We start from the raw sequence: 9,413 nt of genomic DNA on the forward strand, positions 1-9,413 counted from the left end.
GTGTGTGTTTGTGTGTGCACATGAGTTTGTCTTTATGTGTGTCTGTGTGTCCATGAGTGTGTATGGCTGCATGTGTTTCTGTCCATGATTGTGTATATGTGTGTGTGTGTCTCTGTACGTTTGTGTGTGTCTGCCTGTGTGTAAGTGTGTATGTTTTTCCAGGATTGTGTGCATGTGTTTGTGAGCGTGCCTGCGTGTGCGTTTGTCCATGATTGTGTGTATGAGTGTGTATTTGTGTGTGTTTGTCCATGATTGTGTGTAGGGGTGTGTGTATGTGTGTGTTTGTCATGGTTGTGTGTATGAGTGTGTGTAAGTGTGTATGTTTGTCCATGATTGTGTGTATGTATGTGTATTTGTGTGTGTTTGTCCATGATTGTGTGTAGGGGTGTGTGTATGTGTGTGCGTTTGTCCATGATTGTGTGTATGAGTGTGTGTATGTGTGTGTTTGTCCATGATTGTGTGTATGAGTGTGTGTATGTGTGTTTGTCCATGATTGTGTGTATGAGTGTGTGTAAGTGTGTGTGTGTTTGTCCATGATTGTGTGTATGTGTGTGAATTTTTGTGTTTTTGTCCATGATTGTGTGTATGAGTGTGTGTATGTGTGTGCGTTTGTCCATGATTGTGTGTATGAGTGTGTGTGTGTGTTTGTCCATGATTGTGTGGATGTGTGTGTGTTTGTCCATGATTGTGTGTAAGTGTGTGTGTTTGTCCATGATTGTGTGGATGTGTGTGTGTTTGTCCATGATTGTGTGGATGTGTGTGCGTTTGTCCATGATTGTGCGTACGTTTGAGTGTTTGTGCATAAATGTGTGTATGAGTGTGTGTGTTTGACCATAATTGTGTGCGAGTGTGCGTAAGTGTGTGACCATAATTGTGTGTGAGTGTGCGCAAGTGTGTGTTTTTGACCATAGTTGTGTGTATGTGTCTGTGCTTGACCATAATTGTGTGTATGAGTGTGTGTGTTTGACCATAATTGTGTGCGAGTGTGCGCAAGTGTGTGTTTTTGACCATAGTTGTGTGTATGAGTGTGTGTAAGTGTCTGTGCTTGACCATAATTGTGTGTATGAGTGTGTGTTTGACCATAATTGTGTGCGAGTGTGCGTAAGTGTGTGTGTTTGTCCAGGATTGTAACTCAAACAAAATCTGTTTCTAAAACAGCCATTTCTTCTTCTCACCCCCTCTCAGTGAACTCAGCTCTGCACCTGCATGTTTGTATTTGCCCTCAGTGCCACACGTGTCTGCAGGACTGTTGTGTTGTGGCTCAGAGAGTTGTGCGTTCAGGTGCAGGAAAGACTCGACATGATCTTTGTCAACTTTTATTCAAAAGGCTCGTGACCTCGGCTCCGGTCCGGCTCACGGTCTGGCGGCCGCGCAGAACTGCTCGTCCTGGTTGGTGCGGACCATCTTGCCGACGTCGACCCCTGTGGAGGTCAGGATGGCGTCCAGCTCGGCCTCGGTCTCGGCGGAGATGGTGGGCTGGCGGCTCAGGATCCAGGAGAGCTCCACGTGGAAGAGACCGAAGTCGCTGCAGCCGTAGACCAGAGAGTGACCCTCGTAGTCCGTGGACAGGACCCAGTACGGACCCGGAGGGGAGTCTAGGAGCAGAGAGGCCTGTGGTGAGTCAAGGTTCCTCGAGATCTACTGGACTCCTGGACTCACTGTTGAAGGAGACCTGCAGCTTGGCGGGCTCGGAGGCGTCCTTGACCTTAGCCTGACCTTCGATGGAGTTCACACTTCCGTCGTTACTGTGGAGCGAAGGTCAAGGGTCAACAAGAAAATACCTCAAAATAAACCATTTTAAATTGATTTTACATGTTTTTAAATTATTGAAATGTACAAAAATAATGTTGAAAAATAAATTAGACAAAAATCATAAATTCAAAACTTTTTTAGAATTATTAGGTATTTTTTATTAGAAATATATTTGTAATAAAGGTTGAACATTTTCTAATTAAAAATATATATATTTAACTATGATTTTAAAATAATTTTATTTGACGAAACATTTTTATTTTTTTATTTTTTATTTTTTTATTAATCTTTATACGTATATGTTCTAATACAAAAACATTTAATAATAAAACAAATAATCAATTATTAAAGCAACTCTACATGTTAACCCTAAATATTTTTTTCCAGGTTAAATTAAATGTATTTATTTATATTTAAAACAAAAGTTTAATTTATCATTAATATATTTTTTTATTAGAAAATTATATTTTAGTAAAATATTTCAAAGCACAATCATAAGAATTCTGGGCAACAGCCTCTCAGGCTTAGAAACTACAAAACAACATGGCCGCCAGAGAGAAACTACAAGACCCACAAAGCCTCTGAAGTGGAGCAGCTGCGACTGATGACTCGTCGATGGAAACAAAAGTTTAAAAGTTTCATAGATTTGAGAGAAAAATAACTTTCTGTTGAATTATACGTTTTTATTTATATTTAAATATACTTTATTTGGTGCATTTAGGCGTCAAAATACCTGAAACTCTGTGTATAAATATAAATATATAAGAAGAATGAGTGAAGTATTAATGCTTCACTATCTAGGAAAAAGTAAACTTAAAAAAAAACTACATGTTGTTAATTTTTACTTTTAAATATTCTTGAAAAACGTTTGTCTTATTGTTTAGTCATCTTAGTGTATTTAGAATTTATTTAAATAAAATACAACAAAAAAGTGCGTGTGTGACTGGAGTGTGTGTGACTGGAGTGTTTGTTTGTGTGTGTGACTGAAGTGTTTGTTTGTGTGTGTGACTGGAGTGTGTGTGACTGAAGTGTTTGTTTGTGTGTGTGACTGGAGTGTGTGTGACTGAAGTGTTTGTTTGTGTGTGTGACTGGAGTGTGTGTGACTGAAGTGTTTGTTTGTGTGTGTGACTGGAGTGTGTGTGTGACTGGAGTGTGTGTGACTGAAGTGTTTGTTTGTGTGTGTGACTGGAGTGTGTGTGACTGAAGTGTTTGTTTGTGTGTGTGACTGGAGTGTGTGTGACTGAAGTGTTTGTTTGTGTGTGTGACTGGAGTGTGTGTGACTGGAGTGTGTGTGACTGAAGTGTTTGTTTGTGTGTGTGACTGGAGTGTGTGTGACTGAAGTGTTTGTTTGTGTGTGTGACTGGAGTGTGTGTGACTGAAGTGTTTGTTTGTGTGTGTGACTGGAGTGTGTGTGTGACTGAAGTGTTTGTTTGTGTGTGTGACTGGAGTGTGTGCGTGACTGAAGTGTTTGTTTGTTAGTGTGACTGGAGTGTGTGTGTGACTGAAGTGTTTGTTTGTGTGTGTGACTGGAGTGTGTGTGACTGAAGTGTTTGTTTGTGTGTGTGACTGGAGTGTGTGTGACTGAAGTGTTTGTTTCTGTGTGTGACTGGAGTGTGTGTGACTGGAGTGTGTGTGACTGAAGTGTTTGTTTGTGTGTGTGACTGGAGTGTGTGTGACTGAAGTGTTTGTTTGTGTGTGTGACTGGAGTGTGTGTGTGACTGAAGTGTTTGTTTGTGTGTGTGACTGGAGTGTGTGTGACTGAAGTGTTTGTTTGTGTGTGTGACTGGAGTGTGTGTGTGACTGAAGTGTTTGTTTGTGTGTGTGACTGGAGTGTGTGTGACTGAAGTGTTTGTTTGTGTGTGTGACTGGAGTGTGTGTGTGACTGAAGTGTTTGTTTGTGTGTGTGACTGGAGTGTGTGTGACTGAAGTGTTTGTTTGTGTGTGTGACTGGAGTGTGTGTGTGACTGAAGTGTTTGTTTGTGTGTGTGACTGAAGTGTTTGTTTCTGTGTGTGACTGGAGTGTGTGTGTGACTGGAGTGTTTGTTTGTGTGTGTGACTGGAGTGTGTGTGTGACTGAAGTGTTTGTTTCTGTGTGTGACTGGAGTGTGTGTGACTGAAGTGTTTGTTTGTGTGTGTGTGACTGGAGTGTGTGTGACTGAAGTGTTTGTTTGTGTGTGTGACTGGAGTGTGTGTGACTGAAGTGTTTGTTTGTGTGTGTGACTGGAGTGTGTGTGTGACTGAAGTGTTTGTTTGTGTGTGTGACTGGAGTGTGTGTGTGACTGAAGTGTTTGTTTGTGTGTGTGACTGGAGTGTGCGTGACTGAAGTGTGTGTTTGTGTGTGTGACTGGAGTGTGCGTGATGAAGTGTTTGTTTGTGTGTGTGACTGGAGTGTGCGTGTGCAATATTGTGTTGATGTGCCTGAATGTGTGTTTGTGTTATGCGTTTCTTTACCTGAATGTGCGTGTGTAATTTTATGTTTGTATGCCTGAATGTGTGTAATTTTGTGTGTGTGTGTGTGTGTGACTCACAGCAGCTCAGAGTTGAGCACCTTGATAAGTGTGTGTGACTGGAGTGTGTAATATTGTGTTGATGTGCCTTAATGTGTGTTTGCGTTATGCGTTTGTTTACCTGAATGTGTGTAATATTGTGTGTGTGTGACCTGAGCGTCTGGACCCGAGTGTGTGTGTGACTCAAGAGTGTGTGTGTGACTCAAGAGTGTGTGTGTGTGTGTGACTCAAGAGTGTGTGTGTGACTCAAGAGTGTGTGTGTAACCTGAGTGCGTGTGACTGGAATGTGTGTTTGTGTGTTTTTTCTTGAAGCTCCCATTTCCTCCCAAAAGGTTCATTAATAAAAGTGTGTGTGTGTGTGTGTGTGTGTGTGTGTGTGTGTGTGTGTGTGTGTGTGTGTGTGTGTGTGTGTGTGTGTGTGTGTGTGTGTGTGTGTGTGTGACTCACAGCAGCTCAGAGTTGACGACCTTGATGACCCCCGGACCCTTCAGGCTGTAGGAAGCCACTGCACACTCTCCCTTCTGGAAGAACGTCGGCAGCTTCTTGATCTCGAACCACTGGCCGAGGTACTGTGGAGCGAGAGCAGCCGTGAGGAAGAAGTCGTTGTGCGTCAGAGAGTGCAGTTGTGCGTCGTCTCACCCTGCTGGTGTCGAAGTCGGCCTGGACGTCGGGTCGAGGACAGCGACCCAGTCTCAGCACCTGAGCGTCCACCACGGACAGGAGGGTCAGAACCAGAACCAGCATGGACTTCATCTCTGGAACCAAAGACTTGTGAGTGAAGACAGTTGAAGCTGCTGGTGTGTTACCTGTGTGTGTTACCTGTGTGTGTGTCTTACCTGTGTGTGTGTGTGTCAGCTGTGTTTGTGTGTGACCATCATCCGAGGCTCTTTTATTGGGTGGTCTCGGCTCAGGCTCCGCCTCCAAACTTATGCAAGTGTGAAAGTTGGCATCTGTTCAAATATTCCCTGACGTTGTGTAACCAAATCATCACAATTGTGTATTTGATCTAATGCCAATAGTGATCGTTTAAAGGCCGACACGTGTGTTTAAAATGTTTATATGAGACATTAAATCATTAATTCATGAGAAATTATTTATAAAACATGTGTCTGTGTAAGTGTGTGTGTGTGTGTGTGTGTGTGTCTTCCTGTGTTTAAGTGTGTGTGTGTGTCTTCCTGTGTTTAAGTGTGTGTGTGTGTGTCTTTCTGTATTTAAGTGTGTGTGTGTGTTTGTGTCTTCCTGTGTGTGTGTGTGTGTGTGTGTGTGTGTGTGTGTGTGTCTGTATGTTTGTGTGTGTCTGTGTCTTCCTGTGTTTAAGTGTGTGTGTGTGTGTCTGTATGTTTGTCTGTGTCTTCCTGTGTGTGTGTCTGTATGTTTGTGTGTGTCTGCCTGTGTGTGTGTGTGTGTGTATGTTTGTGTTTGTGTTTGCACATGTTTGTGTGTGTCTGTGTCTGTATGTTTCTGTGTGTGTTTGTTCATGATTGTGTGTATTTTTGCGTGTGCACATGTTTGTGTGTGTCTGTGTCTTCCTGTGTGTGTGTGTGTGTGTGTATGTTTGTGTTTGCACATGTTTGTGTGTGTCTGTGTCTTCCTGTGTGTAAGTGTGTTTGTCTCTGCATGTTTCTGTGTGTGTTTGTCCATGATTATGTGTATAAGTTTGTGTGTGTACATGTGTGTCTGTGTCTGTGTGTGTGTGTCTCTGTGTGATCTTAATGCATTATAGACTCACAAACTCTCGACAAAATGTCTTGAACATCACCATGACGACGACTGTACTTTGAGGGGAGGTCAAAGGTCAAGGTTAAGGGGCAGAAGAACCTTCTCTGAACCCTAAAGATGTTCATTTCATGACATGTTATCAAACTGAGGTCACATGACTCTGAGTTTCTTCTTCTTCCTGGAAACTCATGAGTCACAGGTTTTGTAACTAAAATCTGATGAATCGTCAGAAAAGATGGAACATGTTGTTTTTCTGAGTCAGTAAGTTAATCAAGTTAAGTAAGTCAGTTAAGTAAGTCAGTTAAGTAACTCATTTTTATTTTATTTTTTATTATTGATTTATTTCTCTCTTTTTGTTACTTCCTGTTTCTGTTGGAAATTCTCTTCATTTCAAATGTCTTTGTATTTTTGATGTTCTTTTAGTACATTTTTCTTTTTTGTAAATGTTTTCTTTCTTTTGTCATTTTTTTTTCCAATTATTTTGTGATATTTTCTTTTTTTGTTATTCATTTTTCTTGTAAATATTTTCTAGTACAATTTTCTTATATTTTTTATCTTCTCTCTTTTGTAAATCAATATTTTTTAAACGTGTCTGTTTTTGATTTTGTGTGTGTGTGTAATATTGTGTTTGTGTGCCTGAATGTGTGTGTAATGTGTTTGTGTGTCTGAATGTGTGTGTGCAATATTGTGGTTGTGTGTCTGAATGTGTATTACTGTTTGTGTGTGTCTAATGTTGTGTGTGTGTAATTTTGTGTTTGTGTGTCTGAATTTGTATGACTGTTTGTGTGTTATAATATATATCTTATATTGTGTTAGTTTCATAATCTCTCTTCTATGAACGAGTCGATAGTTTCTTCACATGTGACTCGTTCTCAGGCTCTGACAACATCAACACAATGTTATCTCGACACAAACGCACACTTTCAATCAAAGGTTTGTGTTCATGAGTGACTTCATACTTCATTCATGACAATATTCATCAATAATTCCTGTTAATAAGTTCATGTCTGGAATGTTGTTGAAGCAGAGTTGGTTGTCGTCACCAGTGTGTTTGTGTGTTTCTTCTTGAAGCTCCGGTTTCCTCCCAAAAGGTTCATTAATAAAATTATATGTGTGTGCGTGTGTGTGTGTGTGTTTGAGTGTGTGTGTGTGTGTTTGTGTGTGTGAAAGGTTAGAGGGACGTGACCTCAGTTGCACCAGCAGGAAACATTCTCAGTCTGTGTGTGAGTGTGTGTGTGTGTGTGTGTGAGTGTGTGTAATATTGTGTTTTTGTGTGTGTGTGAAATATTGTGTGTGTAATATTGTGTTTGTGTGTGTGTAATATTGTGTGTGTGTGAAATATTGTGTTTGTGTGCGTGTAATATTGTGTTTGTGTGTAATATTGTGTGTGTGTGGGAAATATTGTGTGTGTAATATTGTGTTTGTGTGAGTGTAATATTGTGTGTGTGTGAAATATTGTGTTTGTGTGAGTGTAATATTGTGTTTGTGTCCCTGAATGTGTGTAATTTTGTGTAACTGAATATGTGTGTAATTTATTTGTGTGTCTGAATGTGTGTTTGTATTATGTGTTTGTGTGTGTGAATGTGCGTGTGTATTATTGTGTTTATGTAAGTAAGTAAGTAAGTCATTTATATTTATATAGTGCTTTTTCTAGACCAGGGTCACAAAGAACTTAAACAACAAAACAAAACTCAATAAAATATATACTTTAAAGGTCAAAATACATAAGACAAAAACAAGAGTCTCAGAGAATCAAGGAAAAGCACAAATAAAAGTGTCTTGAGATGTTTCTTGAAGGAGTCAGTAGATCATCAAACACAGATGTTTCTTGAAGGAGTCAGTAGATCATCAAACACAGATGTTTCTTGAAGGAGTCAGTAGATCATCAAACACAGATGTTTCTTGAAGGAGTCAGTAGATCATCAAACACAGATGTTTCTTGAAGGAGTCAGTAGATCATCAAACACAGATGTTTCTTGAAGGAGTCAGTAGATCATCAAACACAGATGTTTCTTGAAGGAGTCAGTAGATCATCAAACACAGATGTTTCTTGAAGGAGTCAGTAGATCATCAAACACAGATGTTTCTTGAAGGAGTCAGTAGATCATCAAACACAGATGATTCTTGAAGGAGTCAGTAGATCATCAAACACAGATGTTTCTTGAAGGAGTCAGTAGATCATCAAACACAGATGTTTCTTGAAGGAGTCAGTAGATCATCAAACACAGAGATGTTTCTTGAAGGAGTCAGTAGATCATCAAACACAGATGTTTCTTGAAGGAGTCAGTAGATCATCAAACACAGAGATGTTTCTTGAAGGAGTCAGTAGATCATCAAACACAGAGATGTTTCTTGAAGGAGTCAGTAGATCATCAAACACAGATGTTTCTTGAAGGAGTCAGTAGATCATCAAACACAGATGTTTCTTGAAGGAGTCAGTAGATCATCAAACACAGATGTTTCTTGAAGGAGTCAGTAGATCATCAAACACAGATGTTTCTTGAAGGAGTCAGTAGATCATCAAGAGCAAAGAGAGAGAAGATCGTTCCAAAGCTTAGGAGCAACAGTCTGGAAGGATTTCTCTCCTCTGGTCCAGAAGTTCAGGAACCATCAGTAGTTTCTGATCCACAGACCTCAGAGCCCGAGCTGGGGTGTAAGTCTGGATCAGATCACTGATGGAAGGTCTGACCATGAATAGATCTGAAAGTAAGAACCAGAATTTTAAAATGATCCTGAAAGAAACTGGCAGCCAGTGAAGAGTTTGAAGAAGAAATGTGAGTTCTTCTACTAGAGCGGCTCAGAACACATCCTTCTTGTTTAGACATGAAAACAAACTGATACAATAGTCCAGACGAGAAGAAACAAACACATGGATTTAAGATCCAGATCATGTTCCGACAACATTTTCCTAAGTTTAGAGATTTTTCTCAGTTGAAGGAAACAGTTTCTGGTCAGTTTTCTTCAGTGTTGAACAAGAGACATGTCTTTATCAAATACAACACCCAGGTTTCTCAGGCTCAGTTTGACAGACTGACCTAAGTCACTCAAGTACTGACTCAACCCTGGAATCTTATCATCAACAATCACCAGAGTTTCAGTTTTGTCCACATTAAGCTGTAAAGTGTTTTCACTCATTGTTTGATTTCTAGCAAACAATTGACTAAGTTCAGCCTCTGGGGCTCAGTTGGATCAACAGAGCAGTAGAGCTGGATGTCATCAGCAAAAATGTGATAAGAAACATCTGGAAATCTCTGAATGATTTTACCGAGGGGAATCAAGTACAAACAAAAAAGGACCCAGAACAGAACCTTGAGGGACTCCACACAACAGATGTGCCGATTCAGACCTCATTTGATTGACAGATACACTAAAACTGCGCCCAGAAAGCTAAGATGAGAACCATTCTAACACAGACCCAGACAGTCTTCATCCCTC

General features: G+C 40.3%; 1 protein-coding gene across 2 annotated transcripts; it reads right to left on the reverse strand.

Moving 5' to 3' along the window:
• Positions 1-1,302: 1,302 nt before the first annotated feature.
• apoda.2 (apolipoprotein Da, duplicate 2) lies at positions 1,303-5,114 on the reverse strand. Of its 2 annotated transcripts, none has more exons than XM_087811177.1 (5): positions 5,096-5,114; positions 4,899-5,014; positions 4,707-4,828; positions 1,660-1,745; positions 1,303-1,595 (listed from the first exon to the last, which is right to left on the reverse strand). In XM_087811177.1, exons 2-5 carry the CDS (start codon positions 5,010-5,012, stop codon positions 1,354-1,356), a joined length of 564 nt encoding a protein of 187 aa, XP_087667303.1. In that variant the 5' UTR covers positions 5,013-5,014; positions 5,096-5,114; the 3' UTR covers positions 1,303-1,353. The 2 variants fall into 2 exon arrangements, with proteins under 2 accessions (XP_087667303.1, XP_087667304.1); XM_087811178.1 differs by having other exon boundaries at positions 5,079-5,108.
• Between the last annotated feature and the right edge of the window lie 4,299 nt (positions 5,115-9,413).

The sequence above is a fragment of the Callionymus lyra genome, chromosome 16 (assembly GCF_982586985.1).
Source record: "Callionymus lyra chromosome 16, fCalLyr1.hap1.1, whole genome shotgun sequence".
NCBI classification, from domain to species: Eukaryota; Metazoa; Chordata; class Actinopteri; order Syngnathiformes; family Callionymidae; genus Callionymus; species Callionymus lyra.

Bases quoted from the DNA above. Each gene is read 5' to 3' on its own strand.
- apoda.2 (XM_087811177.1), bottom strand. From the start codon at position 5,012: ATGAAGTCCATGCTGGTTCTGGTTCTGACCCTCCTGTCCGTGGTGGAC. The intron at 4,829-4,898 runs GTGAGACGACGC...CTCGCTCCACAG, and splicing joins CCGACTTCGACACCAGCAGG to TACCTCGGCCAGTGGTTCGA. The intron at 1,746-4,706 runs GTGAGTCACACA...TTCGCTCCACAG, and splicing joins GTCGTCAACTCTGAGCTGCT to TAACGACGGAAGTGTGAACT.